A 24,782-nucleotide genomic window follows, 5' to 3' on the forward strand; every position below is an offset into this window, starting at 1 on the left:
TTTTTTTGCTCAATACAGTTTAAGAGTGATTATTTGAGTTACTATATTCTTCCTGTTGGCTTGAACCGATCTGGCCATTTTCCTCTGACCTCTCTCTTCAACAAGGCAGTTCAACCCATGGAATTGTCACTCACTTGATATCTTTTGTTTTTGTTTATCGTGGGAAAATTCCAGGAAATCAGCCGCTACAGAAATATACACACCAACCCCTCTGGCACCAACGATCATGCCACGGTCCAAATCACTGAGATCATATTTTTTCCCCATTGTGATGGCTGATATGATCTTTACCCAGAGTTGCTGGCTTGTATCTGCATGATTTTATGCAGTGCATTGATTGGGTGGTTTTAAATAATTGCATGAATGACTAGGTATACAGGTATTCATAACAAAATCCTCAGTAATATATATTATATAATATATTAATATGATATGTGTGTGTATATGTATAAAATGTCTGTTAATACCAATGCAGGAAACCATGAAATGGATTCTAAGTGCACTTACCGATGAACGGTAGTGTTCCCAAATGTAGCAGGTACATCAACTTCCTTTGATAAATATGCCAAACATGTACCATAATACTGATGGCACATGCATGGCATATATTAGAATATTTGCTGATGTGAACAGAGGGATGTCTTAACAACCATAACATTGCTCTGACTAATGTAAACTAAACAAATCGGTCTGGCTGTGTTTTCCTGTGTCTTACGGAGTTTGATGTAGTTGATCCAGTGTCTTTAATTTTCTTCCCACATTCTTTATATGTTGCAATCCATCATGTACGGCGCTCCTGCTGAATAAAATTCGCCTGGCCGAAAATCCATTTCACTGCAGGGGAAAGGATGTGGGACATGAAAGACACATTTGTTTCTGGTAGTGGTACTTGGTGCAAAATTGATCTTTTACCAGTGAATTAGAAAACCATGGACTTGAGAATCAACAGAAAAGAAGATGGTGGCTGATCTCTTTGGTCAGTAAAACATGGAGGAGCTGCTATTAATGAAGTATTATTATATTGGTTACTTTTGGTTACTGGGGTTAAGGTTAGGGTTACATTTAGGTATATCATAGTATTAATAAGCCACATTAATAACTGTGTCAATGGAAGGTCTTTGCAAGTACAACGTGAGTGAGTGTGTGTGTGTGTGTGTGTGTGTGTGTGTGTGTGTGTGTGTGTGTGAGAGAGAGAGAAGGAGGGAATAATGTTCAGTTAATGAGCTTTGCCATTCTCATTACTTTTCTCAGCAGTGCCACTCAATCTCATTAAATTTGACCTTGACTAAAGGGTCTTTTTAGAAAAGGGCATAATTTTACTTTTAAAAAGATTATATTGCACATAATTCCTCTTGTCAATTTTTAAAAAAGTATTTTTGAACGACCTTTTTTTTTTTTTTGAAATGATAGGAAACTGTGCTTTCTCAGGCTGTATAGGTTCGCCCCTTACTAGAGATTTTTCTTAAACAATCACGCCACCAGATTTTCAGGCAACGATTGCCTGTTGATCAGAATAAGAATGTCAGCATGTCACAGCAAGTCCTATACACCTCTTTTTACCTTGTGCAATCAAACGGTATGCAGTGAGGATTTATTACCGCAATTACCACACATCAGTGTTTAGACTTTAGATGTAACAATGGACTTACAGCCCTCTCCACTAATATTGGCACCCTTAATAAATATGAACAAAGAAGGCGGTGAAAAATTGTCTTTATTGTTTAACCTTTTGATCTATTGTTAAAAAAAATTCACAAAAATACTCTGCTCTCGTGGATATCAAACAATTGCAAACACAACACAGGTGTTTAAAAAAAATCTTTGTTAAATATAGGTGTACAATAATTATTGGCACCCCTTTAGTCAATACTTCCCTTTGCCAAGATAACAGCTCTGAGTCTTCTCCTATAATGCCTGATGAGGTTGGAGAATACATGGCGAGGGATCTGAGACCGTTCCTCCATACAGAATCTCTCCAGGTCCTTAAAATTTCGAGGTCCACGCTGGTGGACTCTCCTCTTCAGTTCACCCCACAGGTTTTGTATGGGTTTCAGGTCAGGGGACTGGGATGGCCATGACCATTTCTGTGTTGATTTTGATGGATGTTTTGGATCATTGTCCTGTTAGAAGATCCAACCACTGTGCATTATGAGCTTTCTGTCAGAGGCAGTCAGGTTCTCATTTAATATCTGTTGATATTTGATAGAGTCCATGATGCCATTTATCCTAACACAATGTCTAGTTCCTCTTGCAGAAAAACAGCCTCAAAACATTAAAGATCCACCTCCATATTTAACCGTGGGCATGAGGTACTTTTCCATATGACTACCTCTTTGTGTGTGCTAAAACCACCTCTGGTGTTTATTACCAAAAAGCTCTATTTTGGTTTCATCTGACCACAGAACCCGATCCCATTTGAAGTTCCAGTAGCGTCTGGCAAACTGAAGACGCTCGAGTTTGTTTTTGGATGAGAGTAGAGGCTTTTTTCTTGAAACCCTTCCAAACAGCTTGTGGTGATGTAGGTGACTTCAGATTGTAGTTTTGGAGACTTTCAGACCCCAAGACACAACTAACTTCTGCAATTCTCCAGCTGTGATCCTTGGAGATTTTTTGTCCACTCGAACCGTCCTCTTCACAGTGTGTTGAGACGAAACAGACACACATCCAATTCCAGGTTGATTCATAACATTTCCAGTTGACTGGTACTTCTTAATTATTGCCCTGGTGGTGGAAATGGGCATTTTCAATGCTTGTGTATTTTCTTATAGACACTTCCTATTTTCTGAAGCTCAACAACCTTTTGCCACACATCACAGCTACATTCCTTGGTCTTACCCATTGTTATGAATGACTAAGGGAATTTGGCCTATGTGTTACCTTATATTTGTACCCGTGTGAAACAGGAGGTCATGGCTGAACAATTTCCTATTCCTAGTCACCCAGGTGTATAAAATATTTTTTTAGTTATCAATGGGAATATATTTTTCTCATATGAATTCATAGGGGTGCCAATAATTGTTGCACACCTATATTTAACAAAGATATATTTTTTGATAAACCTGTGTTGTGTTTGTAATTGTTTGATATCCATGAGAGCAGAGTATTTTTGTGAATCTTTTGAACAAAATATCAAAAGGTTAAACAATAAAGGCAATTTCTCACAGCCTTCTTTGCTCATATTTACCAAGGGTGCCAATATTAGTGGAGGGCACTGTAAGTGCTATTCAGAAGTTGTGCGAGAGCTACACATACAGGGTGTAGTTTGAGTAAATGAGGCATGTCTGAGTCACACATAAATCTGAAGCATTTTTTTCTTGCATGATTTTGACTCGAGTAAGGGACAGTATTGCAACCCCAATTCTGAAAAAGTTGGGACGGTATGGAAAATAAATAAAAACAAAGAAGAGTTATTTGTAAACGTATTTTGTGAAAATTTATAAAGACAAGGTATTTGATGTTTTACCTAATCAACTGCATAGTTTTTAAAGGTAAACATTTATTTTGAAATTGATGCATGCAACACATTCCAAATAAGGACAGGGGCAATTTAGGACTAAAAGCGATGTGAGAAGTTGAAATAAGAAGGTGATGTGAAACAGTATATAAGGAGCCTCCAAAACAGGCCTAGTCCTTCAGGAGCAAGGACGGGTCGAGGCTCGCCGATCTGCCAATGGATGCGTCAGCGAATAATCCAACACTTTGAGAACAACTTTCCACAAAGACAAATCTTTGGGCATTTCACCTTCTACAGTGCACAATATAATTAAAAGATTCAAGGAATCCGGTCAAATCTCAGTGTGTAAAGGGCGAGGCCGAAAACCACTTCTGAATGCGCGTGATCTCCGATCCCTCAGACGTCACTGTCTTAAAAACCGTCATGAGTCTGTAATGGAGATCCTGACATGGGCTCGGGAATACTTTGGTAAACCTTTTGTCATGCGACACCATTCGCCGCTGCATCCACAGATGCTAGTTAAGGCTTTACTATGCAAAGCAGAAGTCATACATCAACACTGCCCAGAAGCTCCGCCCACTTCTCTGGGCTCGGTCTCATCTGAGATGGACAGTAGCACAGTGGAATCGTGTTTTATGGTCTGACGAGTCGACATTTCAAATAGTTTTTGGACAAAACAGCCATCGTGCTCTCCGGGCCAAAGAGGAAAAGGACCATCCAAGCTGTTATCAGCGTCAGGTCCAAAAGCCAGCGTCTGTCACGGTATGGGGGCGTGTCAGTTCACATGGCATGGGGGTGTGTCAGTGGGTAACGTGCACATCTGTGAGGGTATCATTAATGCAGAAAGATATATACACATTTTGGAGCAACATATGCCTCCATCCAGAGCAGGACAACGCCAAACCCACATTCTGCCCGGATTACAAGCGCATGGATGCGTAAGCAGAGAGTGCGGGTGCGAGCATAGCCTGTCTGTAGTCCTGACCTGTCTCAGATTGAGAATGTGTGGCGCATTATGAAGTGCAAAATAAGGCAACGACGGCCCTGTACAGTTGCACAGCTGAAGAAATGCATAATGGATGAATGGGAGAAAATTCCGCTTGCTAAACTTAACCAACTGGTGTCTTCACTCAGCGTCCAAACGCTTAATAAGTGTTATTAAAAGAAAAGGTGATGTTACACAGTGATAAACAGTTGACTGTCCCAACTTTTTTGGAGTGTGTCGCAGTCATCAGATTTGAAATGAGTGTATATTTTCAAAAATAATTTAAATTCAAAAATAATTTAAATTTAAACTAAAGGGGACCCACAGAAAGAGTAGGTTCATTTTTAATTCTGTGTTTTTCACCGTGCCTTGCTTCATTATGAAGTTCGCTTCAATTGGTATGCAACGTATAAGCTTTTTTTCCCTTTAAAATCTCTCTGTGCCAATTTTCATTTCTCATTACTTTCATTTCTTGCTCATTTTTCTGTCTTTTCTTTCAGCTTTGTCCAGGCCAAGCTCCAGGGTTCTGGGAGAACTGCCTTCCTGACCTTTAATTAAACAAGATAACAATTAGAATGTAGATGAAAATCATGGCTCTTCTCAGGAGAGAAAGTTTTAAAAGGTTGTACTGACATTTAAAATATCCAAAAGGCACACGTCATTACATGTTTATTATAAATGTAGACCAGCCCGCTAGAGGATCTTTAATTAAGTGAGAAGTTGTCAGCAGTAATTAATATGCTTTCTAGCATCACATGTCTAAATCGCTTATCTTTTGTTTTGTTTTTTTTAGGAGAAGACTTGAAAGCCTTTTGCTGGGTTGTGAAATGCAACAGATGCCTGAAAAATGATGTCTACAGAGAACACGATTAAAGCCATCACACTCATCTTATCTTTCCTGTTCCGGCAAGTCCAGCCGAAGCCGATGTTTCCCGGTGAGCAACACTACTTTTTTATACTTTGGGTGCTTTCATGTATGCAGCGTTTAGTCCATTTGAACTGAACCCTGGTGCAGGTTGTTTAGGCAGGCAAGGACACAACAATTAGACCAGACTCCGATGCAGATCAAAAATGTATAGTCTGAGCGACGTGGTATTAGTCCTGTTGAACTTTAAAACTGTAAAACTTTACACAACTGTTTGTCCAATTATATAAGACTGAAAAGAACCCAATACACAAAGACAAGGACTGTGGTTTTTGCATCCATAAAAAGTAATGCATATATATATATATATATATATTATTTATGCATTGCTTTTTATGGATGCACAAAAAGCACTGAATTAAACTAAAGTCCTAAATTAATAATAAAAACTCCTTTTCACTGCACCTTATGGTTCATGTTACTTACTGCTTTTAGACATGTTGTTTTACTTTTGATCATAGTGTTTTAATTAGACATTACAGGTCTTACTCGCGCTCTCACTGCAAGTGAGGAGCAACGTGGCTTTGTTACTAATAGATCAATTCCGTTATAATAAACAACAGAAGTTACACCACAAGTCCGCAAATACACTATATAATGACAATAAACTTAAATTAAACTAAAGTTCTTAAGCAACTTGCACCAGTTTCTCCCACCCCTTACACACAGTGGAGCATTTTGGATACGAACATAAGTTTGTGTGCGTGCATGACTGTCGTGCTTCCCTGCTACACAAACTTTTATCTTCTCCGCTGTGTTTAATATAAAATGCTTCCCTGCGTTAGAGGACCTAGAGGTTGCACACTTTCTTCCTCAGTCACTTGATGATATGCCTCCGTCTGATGTCTGATGGTGACTGGGGTCATGTTGAGAATAAACGTGAAGAAAGCCATTGTCGGTGACTGGGTATCTGCTAAAGCTAGCGGTGTCACATGACATGCATATGACGTCATATGCCACTGACTAGGAAGCGGCTTATACTTCCGGTTAGTAAAAAACGAATGTGTTCCATTTGAGATGATGCTACCTTTCTAAAATTCATACATTAGACCAGTGGTTCTCAACCTTTTGTGAGCTCTGGGCCCCTAGCATATTTCGAACAATCCACAAGAACCCCCTCACTCCACAACAATTATAGGCTATATATTTAATAGGTAATTCTTTCTTCATTGTTTTATTTTATTAATATATAACATTAATAATTTTAACATTGGACTTTAAAATTGAATCAAAACATTTCAAGATTTTATTTTTTACTTTGTATTGTTGGTGCGACATTTAATTTGACTCTCTGGATTATCTTTTATTTATTTTATCCATCAAAGCGACACTTCTCTACCACTCATAGGTTTTTGCAAATTATCATTTAATTTGAAATAAATGTAAAATATAATCCATCAATGAACGATCATGATATTTGTGAATGCACGCGAATAACCAAATTGGTTAATTTTAAACCTCTCATTTGAATATGTTTTGATCCATTTAACAAAAAAATATATACAGTATTATTTAAACATTTTTAAAACTTTCCCACGGACCCCCTGCAATTACACCACTGACCACTAGGGGTTCGTTGAGAACCCCGGTTGAGAAACACTGCACTAGATGGTAGAGTACATAATGCATAGTGTAAGTGTATAACAGGGAGGGAATTTGGCCCGAGGCATTGGCGGAGCTTCACCGCACCATGGAAAGGCAACTCTGTCTCACCTACTCAGGAATGGGGGATAAGGATAACTTTTCCCTGCTGGATGCCCCTATTGAACCTTCCAGCCTGTTCAGCGGCATGGTTAATGCCATTGCTGACAGGTTTCATGAGGCGAAACAGCAAATGGCAGCCTTTTCCTTCCCCATCAGGTCGAGTTTGCCCAGGGATGCATGAGTGGAGCCCAGGCCAGCACTAGTGGGAGGGAGGCACAGAAGGCGAGTGTGATAGGCCGCCTCCCTCCACAGAAAGCCAGGAGGACCAGGTGGTCACAGTCATAGCCTGCTAGTAGGCCCAATCTAAGAATGATCATTAATGCCAAGCAGGCGAAGAAGGAGTGGTCCTGATGGGTCACAGAAGGAGGTATCAGGGGACGTGAGGTTAGCCCCCAGTATTACTGTAGGGCCCTCCCTACCCAAGTTTTCAATCCCCTCCGGTCAGCAAGCTGTCATAGAGCAACGGAAATCTGATGCTTTCCTTCCGACAGAATGTGGAAAAGGTAACACCACTTAAAGACCATAATCTGGCAGCATGGAAACTACTGCCAAATGTGTCTCCATGGGTTCTGTCCACCATAGAAAAGGGTTATGAAGTGGATGTGTTTGCCTACAAGGAGAGAACACACTGCCCGCTGTGGTTTGCCCTCACTCCTCCAGAACCATTGGGGCTGAATGCTATGGTACACATGTGGCCGAGGTCAGGTCTGTATGCCTTTCCCCAATTGCTCTGCTCCCACAAGTTCTTGCAAGAGTTCACCAAGACCGTCTACGTCTGCTGCTAGTAGGACCCTTTGAACAGGCCTTACCTTCAGTATGATGGGAGTGGGTATACTCATTCCCACAGCATGAAGCTCATGCAATGTTGAGTTCCCAACGTTGAGTTTGAGAAAGGGAATATCTGGTTTACACATATAACCCTATTCCCTGAAAAGGGAACGAGATGTTGCATAGTTTTGTGATACAGGCGCATGCCTGTGAATCGCATCTTTTCTTCAGATAATGACATGGTTTACAGATGCCGTTTTATGTTCATGTGGCATCCGAAATGCCACTTCACCTGACCACGGCAGGCCTATGAATAGGTGTCATTTCACACAGACTTCACTTACTAGTCACGTGTGAGGGCACTTCCCACAGTGTGAAGCTCAGGTAAGGTCTCATTCCCTTCTCAGGGAACAGGGTTACGAGAGTAACCCAGATGTTAGTTTGAATCAATCCTTGGTGTGTTTCATTTAAGCAGGTGAGTACACAGCGGTTGTTCTCTGATGTGGACCAAAACAACTGCTCTGAGCGAGATGTCATGAGCGAGATGGTCATGTTCCTGTACCAAACTGACTAGTTCAGTTGAATCCAACTGAAGGAAGTGAAACAAACATAACATTTTTTTTAGATTGCGGACAACATTTTTGTGTTAAAGCCAGCTGTCTAGGCACTTTGGATGTGATACACAAACCATTTCAGACTTTTTATTTACATTCTGTGAAAATGTATTTTGATTTCTTCTGTTCTTCTCACACTAAATTATTTCAGAAATGAAAACAAAATCTAAGAAAAAACAAAGGCAGCCTGAGTAATCACAAAATACAGTTTTTAAATGATAAGCTTGTCTATTGAAGCAAAAAAAATTATCCGATACCAAATGGGCCTGTGTGAAAATGTATTTACCCCCGTAGTTACTAATTCCCAAATTTATGAAACTGCATTTATGACTGGGTTCAGCTGGACTAAACGCAACCAGGCCTGATGCTGCAAACCCTGTTCCATCAAATAAACACTTAAATAGAACTTTTTCAACAGCAGGAAGTTGGTTAAAAGGTCTTACCCAGTAACACACTATGCCAAAATTGAAAGAAATTCCAGAAATGATGAGGAAGATGGTGATTGAAATACATCAGTCTGGGGTTACAAAGCTATTCAAAGTCTCTGGGACTCGAAAGAACCACAGTGAGAGCCATTATCTCCAAATGGAAAAACTCTGCACAGTAGTGAATATTCCCAGATGTGGCCGACCTTCCAACATTCCAAGAGCACAGCAATGACTCATCCAGGAAATCACAAAAGAGCCAAGGACACATCAAAGGAACTACAGGCCTGTCTTTCATCAATAAAGGTCACTGTTCATGACTCAACTATCAGAAATACACTGGGCAAAAATGGCATCCATGGAAGTGTGGCAAGGCAAAAACCACTGCAACACAGAAGAACATTAAGGCTCATCTGAATTTTGCCAAAACACACCTTGATTATCCTCAAACATTTTGGGAGAATTTACTTTGGATTGAAAGAGGAACTGTTTGGAAGATGGGAGTCCTGTTACATCTGGCATAAACCAAATACTGAATTCCACAAAAAGAACATAGACCGGAAAATCCTTAAGGAGAATGTCCGGTCTTCAGTCTGCAATTTGAAACTAAAGCACAACTGGATTATGCAGCAAGACAATGAACCAAAACATAGTGTCATGTATATCAGAGAAGGAACTCTGAACTACAGTTCCCAGCAGCCACCGCACCTCACTGCTTCACAGTCACATGACCACTTGCACCTGAATCATGTCATGTTAAACGGTCTGCACTTATGTAGCGCTTTTATCCAAAGCGCTTTACACTGTGTCTCATTCACCCATTCACACACACACACTCACACACCAATGGTAGCAGAGCTGCCATGCAAGGCGCTAACTTGCCATCGGGATCAACTTGGGGTTCAGTGTCTTGCCCAAGGACACTTCAGCATGTGGAATCATGTGGGCTGGGAATCGAACCGCCAACCCTACGATTAGTGGACAACCCGTTCTACCATCTGATCCACAGCCGCCCCGTTAACGAGCACCTATGTGTATATAGCCACAGTTTGCACTGTACTCCTTGTCTTACGTTTGTCTTTCTTTGCTGTTGTCTATGTTTCTGTGTTTATGGTGTTTGTTTCACGGTTATTCTTTGCTTTAGTGTACCGAGTAACAAACCAGAAGTATCAATCCCCATATGTGTAAACCGACTAATAGGTGTGAAAACACCCTTTATTATATTTTGACTCCATATGAACTAAATGCCGTGATACGGAAATCTGAAATAGATATACTGTTGTCGCTGTGGCATAATAATGGCTTAACAGCATTGTCTGTAGGTGTTTTAAACAGAGATTTTGACCAAATTGTATTTACAAAAATGACAAACTACTGAATTTTGAAAGTTGATTTTAAAACCTAATAACGACTTCCCAGACTACATAATAAATATCTGACACAGCCGAGATAGTGTTACATGTCATTTGATTACATCATCTTTGAAGAAAATTGTCACTTATAACTTTGACATTAGGTTGTATTGTTATTGTAAAAATGTTTTGCTTACTTTGCATTCCCCCAAAAAATGAATGGACTCTGCAGTCTCAGGCTCCTTACTTCACAGTGTGAATGTAAACAAAGTTTTACCCTGCCATCATGTGCTGATTTATGTTTACGCATGTTATTCACTGATAAGAGGCTTAAGTCCCCTCCAAAAGACAGAGAGATTATTATTTCTGCTGCCATGTCATTTTCCTACTGGGTTCACCGATGATACAGGATTTTAGTGGTTATGTCATGTCTTGTGTTGAAACATGGTATAGGTGTCATAATGATTTAGTTATAAATGACATTTTCTTTGGAGACAGAACATTTTTGTTTTTTTTTTAACTCTTGTAGTGTGCTTATCTCTATCAATATATAGCCAAAGTGAAACTGCTATGATTGATGCTCTGCAGAACAGGAGAAGGATCCTGAATTCTGGAACTCATGGGCACAGCATACTCTAGTGAAGGCTCTGGGAGAGGAGCGCAACACAAATGTTGCCAAGAATCTTATTCTCTTCCTGGGAGATGGTAAGTGAAATTAGTCCGTCCATCCATCCATCTATCCATCTTCTATACCACTTATCCTTTTCAGGGTCACGGGGAACCTGGAGCCTATCCCAGGAAGCATCGGGGTACACCCTGGACAGGGTGCCAATCCATCACACAATCACTTACACGTTTACACACCCATTCATACACTACGGACACTTTGGACACGCCAATCAGCCTACCATACTGGGGGAGGAAACCGGAGTACCCGGAGGAAACCCCCGCAGCACGTGGAGAACATGCAAACTCTGCACACACAGGGCCACGGTGGGAATCGAACCCCCGACCCTGGAGTTGTGAGGCGAACGAAAGTTGTAAGCCACCGTGCGCCCCAGTGAAATTAGTGGCCCTGTAAATCTGTACATCTCGTATCATTTATTAATTGTCAGAGTTCACCTCTTATTATTAAATGCATTATTATTTGTATTATGATCTTTTAAAATGTTGAATAACAGTCCTAAAGATGACGTTTTAATCTAATAGTTATTATGTAATATGGTCCAAGGACAGGAAAATGTACATAAAAAGTGTATTCCAGTGACTTATTTAAGAGCAGTTTGAATCACTGCTGAAAATGTTAACATTCTACATTCAAACTAATTCACAAACTACAATGAAACTTTACCCTGTATTTCACATAAAATCATGTGGTTATTATTAAATATAGGCATCCAAGAAATGCAGAAATCAAACTTGATTCAGTTTAATAGATGATGCACTGTGACAGAATATATTTTTGTGTGCACTTTTGCACAGAGTAGCATTAGGGCACATACTGCATAATAAAGTAAGCTTTTCTTCATAAAATACCACTTTATATTTTGTGAGGTGTTAACAAACATTTAAAATGAATTAAACCCACACTCCCGCATCTGAAAATGTAGCTTCCTTTTTATCAGGAGAGGCTAAAGGGGCTGAAACTAACTAATGCACTAGCATACTAGCATAAAAGTGTAATAACATATTAGTTTGAATAAAGCAGCGATGGCTATGCAAATTGCCCCAAGTCTTTAAGCTCTGGTGTGTGGGAGTACATTGGCTTCCTGGTAAGCTCTGACATTAAATTCCAGTGAGTTGTGGGCAGAAAAGTGAGTGTGAAAAGGTCAGAATTTCTCTGTTAATTTGGCTTCCTGTGTGCAGTGCTCTTACAGGCTTACTATTAATTACTAAGCATCTTATTATTTACAAGGCAGTTGAAACTCCAAATTGGGTTATTTGTTAAAACCATTAAACCATAACATTTATTTTGCGTCTATAATAGATATAGTTCAGTGGTTTATATTCGCAAGGATGTTGACTTACAGCCCTTAGACAATTGTGAATACTGTATTCTGCCTCTGTTATGTTTTTGTTTTGTCTGCCAAATGATTTCAAGTAACACATAAGCATGCTATTATAAATGTGAGATGGTGCATCGTGGTGAAATCTAATGCTCTAAATTTTGTCTAGGTATGGGTGTACCTACAGTAACAGCGGCGAGGATCTTAAAGGGACAGCTAAGCGGCCACTATGGAGAGGAGAGTCAGCTGGAGATGGACAAATTCCCATATGTGGCCCTCTCTAAGGTTTGACAGCACACCTCTTTGTCCCATCATTGCTTTCCTTTGTGCTCCTAATCCGTGCTGTGACATAATGGCCCTTGTTGGTCACCGCATGTCCACTGATGTCTGAATGCACATGAGGTAATGTCCATGTCTGTTAAATAAAGCAGATGAAAACAAACTGCATACCACAGTGAGGATGTATTTTCTCAGAAATCAGAAACACACAGGGTCATTATGAAGTCTGACTGTTAATCAGTACGTCTGACCAGCCTTGGTATATAATAAGGATGTGTACAGTCTCATCACAGCACACCATTTTAGTTCAGTCATTCAGTCATAGACTTTCAGCCTCAAGTACTTAGACTAAGGTCCAAAAGTGTACAAATCAGCATTTTATTTATTTATTTTTTTACAGTGTGAAGTACTGTAAATGTACAGTAAATAAAATAAACGTTAAGTATATTTACAGGTAATTACTGTACTTTGTATAGTATGTTACTGGAAACATACAGTACTGTGATATACTGTAAAAAGAACAATAATCAGCCGAATGAGTAAATGTAGTGGATTACATTTAAAATAAAATATAATCCACTACATTTGTTCATTTGGCTGATGATTTTATCCAAAGTGGCTTATAATTGAGACATGATACAACTGAGCAGTTAAAGGATAAAGGTCGAGGACCCAACAGTGGCAGTTTGGTGGTGCTGGGATTTGAACTTCCAACCATCAGATCTGTAGTGCAAAGCTTTAACTACTGAGCCAACACTTCCCTCAACTAGCTTATACTGATTCAACCACCTTAAATGTCAGTGCTTTACTAAACAAACATTTTACTAGCATATAAACGTAAAAAGTAAAATAGCTGCTAAAATAAAGGGCATAGAAATCCTAGTTGCAGATGTTGCATGATACTGAAATTTTTTACCATAAAACCAATATTCTGCTCTAAATTGCCCAATCATTTACAGATTGATTTCCTGTAAATAAAACAGTATTTTGCTGTAAAATAAATACTGCAAATATCACTGGGTGATCACTGTAATATACAGCATTATTTTTTATTTTCATTCCATCTGGATCTGAATCTAAACACTAACTTGCTCTGGGATTAGCCCAACATTGATGTTTTCCTATTTCACAAACATTCACAACCAGCTTCTTTCTGTAGACCTACAACACAAATGCTCAGGTGGCAGACAGTGCTGGCACGGCCACGGCATACCTGTGTGGAGTGAAGGCCAACGAGGGCACAGTGGGCGTGAGTGCAGCGGCTGTGAGGGGCCAGTGTAACACCACGCAGGGTAACGAAGTCACCTCCATCCTTAAATGGGCCAAAGATGCAGGTGTGCAAATGAAAAACTCTTCTACTCTTAACTACTTTTCTGAAGGCAAACAAAATGGACAGAATATAACAGAGAGCACATGAAAACATGAAGAGTGTCTAGTAGTAGTAGATGAATATGGAGCAGCGGCTCACTACCGTAGATTTTGGTTGGACAAGAAAACATTGATAATGACATTTCTCTCAAACAAAATGAAGTTAAGACCATTTTTAGAGTAACATTGTAATAGGCAGCTAAGAGTTGACAACATGCGGTCATCCTGCATGCAGTCTAGAAGCTCATTTTGTGTGGTTTTAGATGTAACTTTGTTCAGCTGTTTTTGAATCTAATGTCATTAACCAGGGTTTACAGGTTTCAGCAAAATTTCCCAACTACATCTTAAAAAGACCTATAACTAGCCCCCCAAAATTGTCTATTGGAAAAGAGAGACATGTATTTACTTTTTCTTAGCCCTTGCATAGGAAACAAATATTTCGCTTGTATTTCTATAATCCCCCTTTCCCTCTCCCAGTCTTTGCAATACAGTATATCTTTCAATATAAATGGTAAATGGCGCACTTATATAGCGCTTTTATCCAAAGCGCTTTACACTGCATCTCATTCACCCATTCACACACACACACACTCACACACCAGTGGTAGCAGAGCTGCCATGCAAGGCGCTAACTTACCATTGGGAGCAACTTGGGGTTCAGTGTCTTGCCCAAGGCACCAGGCTCCTCTACAGACATTGCTCCACCATCCTACTCAGCTGAGGACATTGCTCTGCCTTCCTGCTTGACTTCGGATGTCACTTCGCCTTCCTACTCCACTGAGGACATTGCTCTGCCTTCCTGCTTGACTTTGGACGTCGCTTCACCTTCCTACTCCACTGAGGATGTCGCTCCTTCCCTTTGCTATGTGCTGTATGTCACTCCCCCCTCTTGCTTCGTGGAGGACATCACACCCCCCTTGCTTCATGGAGGACATCACACCCCATTCTTGCTTCGAGAAGGACATCACACCCCCCTCTTGTTTAGAGGACAGCACACCCCCCTCTTGCTTAGAGAACGACATCACACCCCCCTCTTGCTTCGAGGAGAATGTCGCTCCCCCTCTGGCTCCGCAGAGGAAATCGCACCCCTCTCTGGGTTTGTGGAGAATGTCACTCTTCCCTATGAATCTGTCTTGAACTTCGTTCCCCCTACTGGCTTTGTGGTGGTCATTACTATGCGTTCCATCCTGAACGGTGTGCTACCCCTTAGCCATGTGGAAGAAATTGCTCCATCTCGCCGCATATTGAAGGACATTGTGATTTCTTTCCAGCAACGCTAAGGGTGTCACTTATGAGAAACTTTGTTGGCAGAAGGGCCCATATCTGCACACAAATTTTGTTTGACTGTCCTGGACCCCCTTTCGAACTAATTTTGTCTGTCAGGAGCCTCACAATTTTGGGTGGGGGGCTCTGTCAGGGTTATGCCGGAACTAGAGCAGGACTATAGTTCCCAGCAGCCACTGCACCTCACTGCATCACTCTCACATGGCCACCTGCACCTGATTTAGCTAATGAGCAATACTATTTAAGCTACGTTTTGCACAGAACTGATTGTCTAGCTTTTATCACTGTTCATTGCTCATGTTCTGTACTTTAGTCCATGTATTTTTTGTCTTGATATCATAGGTCATGTCTTTGTGTTTCCAAGCTTAGTATTTTGTATTGTTTGTTGTTTCATTGAACTACTATCTGTACTTGTATCCGGCTTCACCTCCAGAACATGACAAGTGCTGATCGAAGATGTCACATTTAACTGACAGGAACAGCTGTATGAGGTCAGAGAGGCAGCACAAATGCGCGTAAAATATTAAACAGAACTCCACGAAGCTATCTATCTAGCCGCATTTAAAAGACAAAACAGACACCATTAATTCCTAAAAGAGGAGCCCTATTGTACATAGGCTATATTTGTTATGTGTGGTGTGTCGTTAGCGGTTTGGTGTACAACACACAATTTAATTTGATTACATTTTTTTCAATGTACTTTTTATATATTGTTAAATAATAACAATCAAAGTTTGATATCAACCTGTCTTGCGTTATTGTGGAGGCTATTGTGCATCAAAAATTACCCCATAGCACCATCTAGTGTCCAAGGAGCGTTAATACTGGTATTACCGGTTTGAACTAAGGACACCGCATTGGTGTGAAAATTATGATATCATGGCAAGTCTAATATACCTATATGCTGATCAGCCATAACATTATAACCAACTACATAATATTGTGTGCTATGGTACCTGGTACCAAGATGTTAGCAGCAGATCCCATAAGTCCTGTAAATAGTGAGGTGAGGCCTCCATGGATTGGACTTGTTTGTCCAGCACATCCCACAGATGCTCGATCCTATTGAGATCTGGGGAATTTGGAGGCCAAGTCAACACCAAGCCATGGGCGCCTTCCTTGGACCACTTGTGGTAGGTACTAACCACTGCATACTGGGAACACCCCACAAAACCTTCAGTTTTGGAGATGCTCTGACCCAGTCATCTAGCGATCACAATTTGCTCCATGTCAAAGATGCTCAGATCCGTACGCTTGCCCATTTTCCTGCTTCCAACACATCAACTTCGAGAACTGACTGTTCACTTGCTGTCTAATATACCTTGACAGGTGCCATTGTAATGATATAATCAATGTTATTCACTTCACCTATCAGTGGTTTTAATGTTATGACTGCTCTATGTATGATCTATATATCTATGTGTATATATAGGATAGGATCTCATGATATATATTGTTTTTTATAGAAATGTGATATATTTTTTCTCATATCCTCTACCCTACCTAGAGTTACTACAGTTTTAAAATTACCCGGAAGAACCCCTTCAAATTCTTCAAACTAGTGGCGTTTTCAAGATCCTGAGTGTAAACAGCAGGTGCTTAAAAAAAAATTCTCAAAAGGCAGGCTTGTTGCAAATGGAATAATATCACTGTTAAAGCATGTGCTAAACAAATAATTGAAGGAATGCTTATAGGAGCAAAGGTAATAAAGGGAGTACAGAATCCTAACGGCTCATTCAAACATGAAATATAAAAATGAATAATTCATTTTATAAGGGCAAAGCCCTGTGCTGGAACAGTTGTGAATGGAGTAAGTGGAGTAGAATTCATGACATGCTCGGACAACTGAAAGACATCAAAAGAACAATCATTCAAAAGCCTGCCATGACAGTTAATGGACACGGAGGACAGCTAACAGTGCTGGCGTGATCCTACTGGACAGCTGCACATAGATCTAGGGGTTATGTAGTGTAAATGAGGGAACAAATAATAAATATAGATTTAATGCATTTGTTTTAGTAGCCTCTGATCAATATGTGACCAACCTTGTACAGAATCTGGGGTAGCCCTACTATTAATTAACCTGGACGAGCTATTAAGTATTAAGCCTATTTTTTAAAAAAAAAAAAATTAACATCAGTTTAAATACATTAATTATTTTTCACTCATAAGTTATTTGTCCTTTTTTTGTTCATTTCATTCATTGCCTTTTAAATCAATGCATGGATCCAAATCGTCAGAATGTTACACCCCTAGTTAGACACAAATAAAATATATTAATAACATATACGGCTTCGCAAGAGCGAATATTGTTTAAAGTAGAGATCAGGATAGATTTCAATTTCATATAAGGATATCAGCTAAAATATACTCTTGGATCGTTAGTACCAACAAAAATGATGTGTCGGATTTTAATAAATGACGATCCAAAAACAAACCCTGTGGTCATACTTTTGCACCCTGTTGTTTGTCTTCATCAGGAAAATCTGTGGGCATCGTAACGACAACACGAGTGACCCATGCCACCCCGAGTGCAGCATATGCCCACTGTGTGGACCGCGACTGGTATTCAGATGGAGATATGCCTGCTAAGGCAGTGCAGGAGGGCTGTAAGGACATCGCCCGTCAGCTCATTGAGAACATTCCAAATATTAATGTGAGCCCATGCGCCCTCTTAATTTCACTTGATAAATGGTTTATGTGGTTAGACAGTTGCATATTGATATATATTGGGTAATTTAGATTTAACTATTGGAGTTTGCCAAACCATTCCAAATATACTCCAATAAAGTATATTTTGAATCGTAGATAGGTTCATTTGAAGTTTTTGCCCTTTAGTTTTTGATTCTTGCCTTGGGTACGGGTGGACAGGTAATCATGGGTGGTGGACGAAAGTACATGCTTCCTAAAAACACGTCGGATGTGGAATACCCCGGTGAAAAGAAGCACAGTGGGACACGCAAAGATGGCCGGAATCTGATCCAGGAATGGATTGACAGAACAAAGAACAAGGTAAGAGTAACAAGGGAGTTTGAATACTGAATCATTTTTTTTTTTTTTTATTTCAGGCAAAGAATATTTCTGCTTTTCATTTTCTTTCACATTTACTGATGCTTTGCAAGATAATTTCACTCTTTGTACTAGTCATGGTTCACTGGCTGTCTGGTATGTGAGCTGATGAGCTTCGGCTCTGTAGAGCTGTCTTGTTATTAGTACCACATGACCCGCACATCATTCAGAGGAATTACACCAGTGATTTAGCCACAAATCCCCCCATAAGAAGGAGGTTTATTCTACATGTATCATAAAATGAAATAACTTTTTTTTTTTTTTTCCACAGAGGGGTCACTATGTTTGGAACAAAAGGGATCTCCTTTCAATAAATCCCTCTTCTGCTGATTATCTACTAGGTGAGTTTTTCACTTGCATGCTTTAGCCAGTCTTTAACAATGCTGAGGTGTTGGAAAATATGCCCTGTTTTTCTTGTGTCGATGGTGTAGGGCTGTTTGAGCCAGCAGACATGCCATATGAACTGGAGAGGGACAGCAACACTGATCCTTCCCTCACCGAGATGGTGGATGTGGCTATAAAGATCCTCAGAAAAAACCCTAAGGGCTTCTATTTGCTAGTAGAAGGTGAGAGAATCATGGATCTTCAAGTCACATTGGTTTCACAATGTTTATATTTAAAGCAGGGTGATGCAACATAAGCATACAGTATTTCAGGAGTTGTCCAAGGGCAGACCATGAACCCAGCAAATTATTTCAGTGGACTGAAAAGAATACTTGAAAACAGATACTGTAGCAGAGCTGATAAAATATATGAAAAACACTGGCTGTAGTATAGCGACTCCAGTTTTCTAAACATGACCCAGCGTGGCTTCTGTAGCAGATCACATGCATTTAAGCCTGTCTAAGTTACTTAGCTGAAGGCAACAGAGACTCAGACCAGAGAATAGATACATGGCTAGAGTGAGAAAGGGGAGAATCTTGATAGATGTTATTATAGTTTTCATTATGTTTACCCTCTATATCTTGATTATTCAACTTCATTCACCACTACTCCAGCAAAGGGCTTTGCCCTTATAAAATGATTAAAAGAAAGGTAATGACCAAATCAGAATGCTTAAAGATGAAATAATAGAAAAGTATGTGTGAATTCTCATCTGTTCAAGCGTCCGCAGTACTGAAGCGCCACTACGAAACAAAATATAAGCACTTGAATTGTGCTATTTATAGCCATGGACAAATCAGTAATGGTTAAGCATTATAAGGTAACTGCTGTCGCCATTCAGTCAGTCTCTTATCTATTGATTGTCTATTGTCTATCTAATGTAGTAACTAAAAACTATTTAACTGTTTATTATAAATAAATACAGTCTGAGCACTTTCTGATGAATGTTAAGTGATTTTAAAGGATATCAGTTATTACAGCATCTTTGTGTGTCCTATTTTACCGTTTGGGTTTAGCAGCTAGGGCATTTTGAATTTGAAGAGAGTAAAGAGAAAAATGTAACAATGGACAGAGGAAATTCTGTGACATTTAGACTTGGTCGGACTTGACTTCAAAGCTGGTGATGACTAACATGAGGAGGAGCTATTTTTATAATGAACAAATTGTTAGACCAAGTTTTTTATTGCTGCTGTTTCCATCCCTCGGGGTGTCTCCTCAGGAAGATCCTAAGCATGCAAATGACTTTTTCTGTCTATTTGTACTGACAGTTAAAACAAAATTAAAGTATTTTGTGAATTTTAAAACGGCAGGACATGTTGGACTGGAGCCGGACTGCTATGGAATAAGATTTATTTAGAAAGAGTTGAATATGCTTAATTGAAAAATTGAAACAAAGAAATGTAGGACTTTGTCTGCTACTGGTTTGCTTGTCTGTTTCTTGCCATATAAATTATGCTGCTGGAAATTCTGTTATCATTGTGACACAGCCCTCTTGTATACAGAGATACAGAGATAAATTCACATTGGCTAGCGAGGTTTGCAGTAATAGGCCTAATGCTAGGACATAGGAAGCGTAACAGTGGAAGAAGCCTTATAGTTGGCTTTTGAGATGATTTTTTAAAACTCATTTGATACCTAAAAAGTATATTCAGTACACCAGTGACACCATTTTGATGCTATAGACTGGCTCTATTACACAGTAGTGAACAGCATACTTGGTTAAGCCTGCCATATCTAAGGGGCTGTTTACACGACAACGTTTTCAACTATAAACGGAAAACTATTTGTTACATACGCCAAATTATGAACCCACATCTACGCTGATGAAGGGTATTCAAAAGATGTGTTTGAGTCAGACCTGGGAGGACAAGCAGTTTGTGGGAAATCTCTATCAATGGTGTTGTTGACGAGCGTGAATGGAAGGAAAACTTCTGCGTGTCAAAAGCCTCTGTCTTTGCCTGCCGTGAAGAACTTCGTCCTTACGTTCAGGGTGAGCAGACCAACATGAGATCACCAGTTGGAGTCCGTTATAAGGTGGTGTGCATGCTGTATTACTTCAGTTCTGAGAGGAGACTTTGAAAAACCACCAGTGCCTTCAGATTGTCATGGCCAACTGTGTCTGTTATTGTCAGGCAAACGTGCAGAGCCATCTCTGTCCATGTAGGTCCAAAATTCATAATGCTGCCCTCCACTGTGCCCGAGGTGTCCGGATTTGAATGTGCTCATGGTATGCCTCAGTGTTTAGGAGCTGTAGATGGGACCCACATCGAAATAATGCAGCCATCTGTCAACTCGATGGATTACCTGAACCCGGAACGGTAAATATTCACTGAATGTGCAAACTGTATATGACTACAAATACAGATTTGTGGATGTCATCATACAATGGCCTGGGAGTATTCATGTCACGTGCGTCTTCACCATTTTGAAGGTAAATACATATTTTAAGACCGGAAAGATCCTTGCACTGGAGAAGAAGATTGTGGATGATGAGGAGGTGATACTAATATTTCTTTTGGGAGATCCTGCCTACCTGCTACTGGCTTTCCTGATGAAAGAATACGCAAATAATGGCTCTCAAGAACAATATTTTCAACTTTGTCCATGTAGAGCCCAGATGGCAATCAAGTGTGCATTTGGCCAGCTTAAGGCCAGGTTCGCATCCCTGAGGCGGCCAAAGGTGTGAGTTTGAGTCTGTTGTAGTCTGCATTTAGACACGACACTCGCCAGATTCACCTTGGTTTTACGTTAGCGTAATCTCAAACATGTTTGTGGGCAGAGGTTTACAGCATTTCACCTGATTGGTAATGAGAAGTGAATTTTAAAAAACTGTTGCCAAATAAATTGAGCACTTCCTGCGGTTTCCCGCCAAAATTAAAGACACAATGTCTAACACATAAAAGTGAATTAAGTCAGAAATATATTACTATTGTTATATTACTATTTGTACCCCAAATAATTTATTATTATTATTATTATTATTATTATTATTATTATTATTATTATTCAGTGCAATAGTGATATTACAAAATAGCAAAGGTTTTTTAAAAATATATTTTCTTCTTTATGAAAATTTATAACACTACTTGTTACATTACCCTGGCATTAAATTACAAACTAAAAAAAACCTCGTAAACACTGCAGCGAGGGGGTTTCTAATACAGCTGCTGAGGGAGTGATGGTAAATTTGACATCTTTTTCTCTTCTGCCTGCCGTAATCCATCTCTCTATATATTTTTCTTCCTCTCTTGGAAAGTCATGGAAAGGAAATACTGGATTTTATTTTTCTTTCACTGTTGGAGCAAATGGTAACGTAAGAAGGATATTTCCTACGGTCTTCCATCTCCCCTCTATAGAAGTTTACCCTGCTATAGTTTACTTAAACCCAGAAATGGATGTACTGCATATGCATGAACACAATCCATTATAGCTGATGTATCGTGTAGCATGATTGAAGTGACGTGCAGGTCTTTAAATATTTTGGAAATGTCTTGAATATGGTATTAAAAAGTATTACATTTGAAGTGCTGACACCTGCAGATACCCTGAGCATAGTGCAAGTGATCATTCTGTCCTATTGCAAGTGATGGTAAGACGTACATTCTGCGGTATCAAGTTCTCACTGCTTTTCAGTGCAAGTATCTCTGATAAACTTAAGTGTCACTATGCACCCGCTAATACTGAAGTCAACATTCACTAGTTTTTAACAAAAGATGGCGACATATATTAACATGTATTAACACTCTTGAAAAACATTGAACATTCAGTCTAGTGCCTATGGAGGACGAAACCTGCAAAAGCAATACACAAATAAATAAATGAACACACAAATCCTTATATTCCTGCATAAATAAATATGAAATAATTCAATTTTGCTCGGAGAAATGTAAACAAATAAACTAAATAAAATAAATGGTTAGGAAAATGCTAAATAAATAAATGAACACATAAATCCTTATATTCCTGCATAAATAAAAATAAAATAATTACATTTGTGGGGAGGAATGTAAATAATTAAACTATATAAAATAAATGTTTAGGAGAATGCAAAACGGAAAGTATTTTTTTTTATGCAGGAATATGTGGATTTATATATTCATTTATGTATTTCTTTATTGTTTTTGCCATATATTGCCACTTTTATATGTTTATCTGGCCCAACAACGGAACTACAATAAACCGTAGTAGTGTCAACAATAGCTGGTTTAAAGTACTGTAAATATCTGAATGAGAATATATTATCAAGTGACTACCATGGAATATGCAAAATGAGGTTGCAGCTGGGACATTAAAGCATCATAAAACATTAAACTACATTTGCTGGGATTTTAACTGAGGTGTTCGTATCACACATCATAAAAGACAATCTTAGCATCTGTTCATTTTAATTGTAGGAGAAAACTGGTTAATTTTGAGCTTTTTCTCCGCTATTTTTGTCTTCCTGGTTTAAAATCTCAGTCGCAGGCGGTGACGTGGCAATGTACTATAGTACTTCGATGACGTGTCGGTGTCTCATAATTATTCATGAGCCTGCGTGTTGTTATCCTATGAGAAGATGCTGTCTCTTAATTATTCATGACAGCACGTGGTGCTTTCCTACAGATGTAGTAGATGAGAGGCGTTCAAATGGGTCGGAGGTGTTTGTTTCAGTGGTGTAAGAGTTCGAGTGTGTTTATTCTGGAGAGCGATGAGAATTGGAGAAAGGTGGACTTCGGACTCGCTCATGATAGCAGTTTGCGTCTACACAATGATGCGGTAATAAGTCCCGAGGACTTTTCCATCCCTAATTTTTAACCATGACAGTTTTACTTGCCTTTTGAGCTAATTAAACCGCTTAAAGCTCCGTGGGCCGTCGTGTGCAAAACTATACACTGAGAGTCCGCGTTGAAGGGACGAGTCTTCCCCCTTTTATTCGTGAAAAGCTTGAGCCTATTAGCTAGCTTCCATTCCAGCACTCCCCCAACCGCGCTGCCCCCGGCTTGAGGAAAACAATATACTAAAATATATTATAAAAACTGTACATACAATATATAATATAATATCATATATGTAATATTAAAGCACCGCGGGCCGTCGTGTGCAAAACTATACACCGAGAGTCCGTGTTGAAGGGACGAGCCTTCGCCTTTTATTCGTGAAAAGCTCGAGCCTATTAGCTAGCTACAATTCCGACACTCCTCCCATCTACGCTGCCTCCGGTTTTATTTGATGTTTTCCTCCATAGTCACACCAGGTGCTAATGGTTTAATAGATAGGGCAGAGGACCTGCACTGCTTTCTATTGTGTCTCCATTTAGCCCTGGGGATTCAGGAGGAGAGAAGTCCTCTGTCTCGTCTGCAAACTTTATCTCTATCCATTTTTTTTTTTAATGTTCTGAAGGCTCACCGCTCTGTGGAAGAATTCACCTCTCTGTGGAAGAATGCTTATGTGCGCAGGCGTGTAGTGTTTCTTTACAAAGTGACATCGCCAACTACTGGCCTGGCATGCATAGTAAAACGTCTTTAGTCGTTTTTGCGGATCCGTGTGAACAGATATCGTTTTGACAATGTTGCTGTCTGTACGCGAAACGTTTAAAAAAAATGCAAAGGAAAAACTTTTTCCATTTTTAGTACATTGTTGTTGTGTACATATACCCTAAGTGCTCTAACTTCTCTGGCCCGTTGCAGGCGGGCGCATTGATCATGGACACCATGAGGGCAAAGCAAAGCAAGCCTTGCACGAGGCCGTAGAAATGGACCGTGCCATTGGTCACGTTGATCTTCTCACCAGCATCCACGACACCCTGACTGTCATTACCGCTGATCACTCTCATGTATTCAACTTCGGAGGCTACACAGCACGAGGAAACTCAATCTTTGGTTAGTGTTTGAATAGAATAAAGGACTCAGTGTTGTTTAAAGTGTCATTCAGACTTCCAACACTCAGGTGTGTGTGCAGGACTTGCACCTATGCTGAGTGATGTTGACCAGAAGCCCTTCACTTCCATTTTGTATGGCAATGGCCCTGGGTTCAAGCTCATCAATGGTTCCAGGGTCAACGTCTCAACTGTGGATTATAGTAAGTCAAAAATGGTCTGCTAAACGCTTGAACAAAGGCTTTTAAAGAGTTGTTAATATTCAGTAGAAGTGGTGCGTGTCTGTCTTTTTATGACCTTTTTATGATTCA

General features: G+C 39.7%; 1 protein-coding gene across 1 annotated transcript in view; it reads left to right on the top strand.

The window, feature by feature from the left end:
• alpl (alkaline phosphatase, biomineralization associated) overlaps nt 1-24,782 on the top strand; it is a 50,117-nt gene that overhangs the window by 22,828 nt on the left and 2,507 nt on the right. The window contains exons 2-11 of the mRNA XM_053652513.1: nt 5,233-5,374; nt 10,816-10,932; nt 12,403-12,518; nt 13,672-13,846; nt 17,645-17,820; nt 18,036-18,176; nt 18,505-18,574; nt 18,665-18,799; nt 24,284-24,475; nt 24,555-24,674. Of these exons, the coding sequence (XP_053508488.1) occupies nt 5,287-5,374; nt 10,816-10,932; nt 12,403-12,518; nt 13,672-13,846; nt 17,645-17,820; nt 18,036-18,176; nt 18,505-18,574; nt 18,665-18,799; nt 24,284-24,475; nt 24,555-24,674 (1,330 nt within the window). The 5' untranslated portion in view covers nt 5,233-5,286. The remainder of the gene's footprint in view (nt 1-5,232; nt 5,375-10,815; nt 10,933-12,402; nt 12,519-13,671; nt 13,847-17,644; nt 17,821-18,035; nt 18,177-18,504; nt 18,575-18,664; nt 18,800-24,283; nt 24,476-24,554; nt 24,675-24,782) is intronic.

This window comes from Ictalurus furcatus, chromosome 21, assembly GCF_023375685.1.
Source record: "Ictalurus furcatus strain D&B chromosome 21, Billie_1.0, whole genome shotgun sequence".
NCBI lineage: Eukaryota > Metazoa > Chordata > Actinopteri > Siluriformes > Ictaluridae > Ictalurus > Ictalurus furcatus.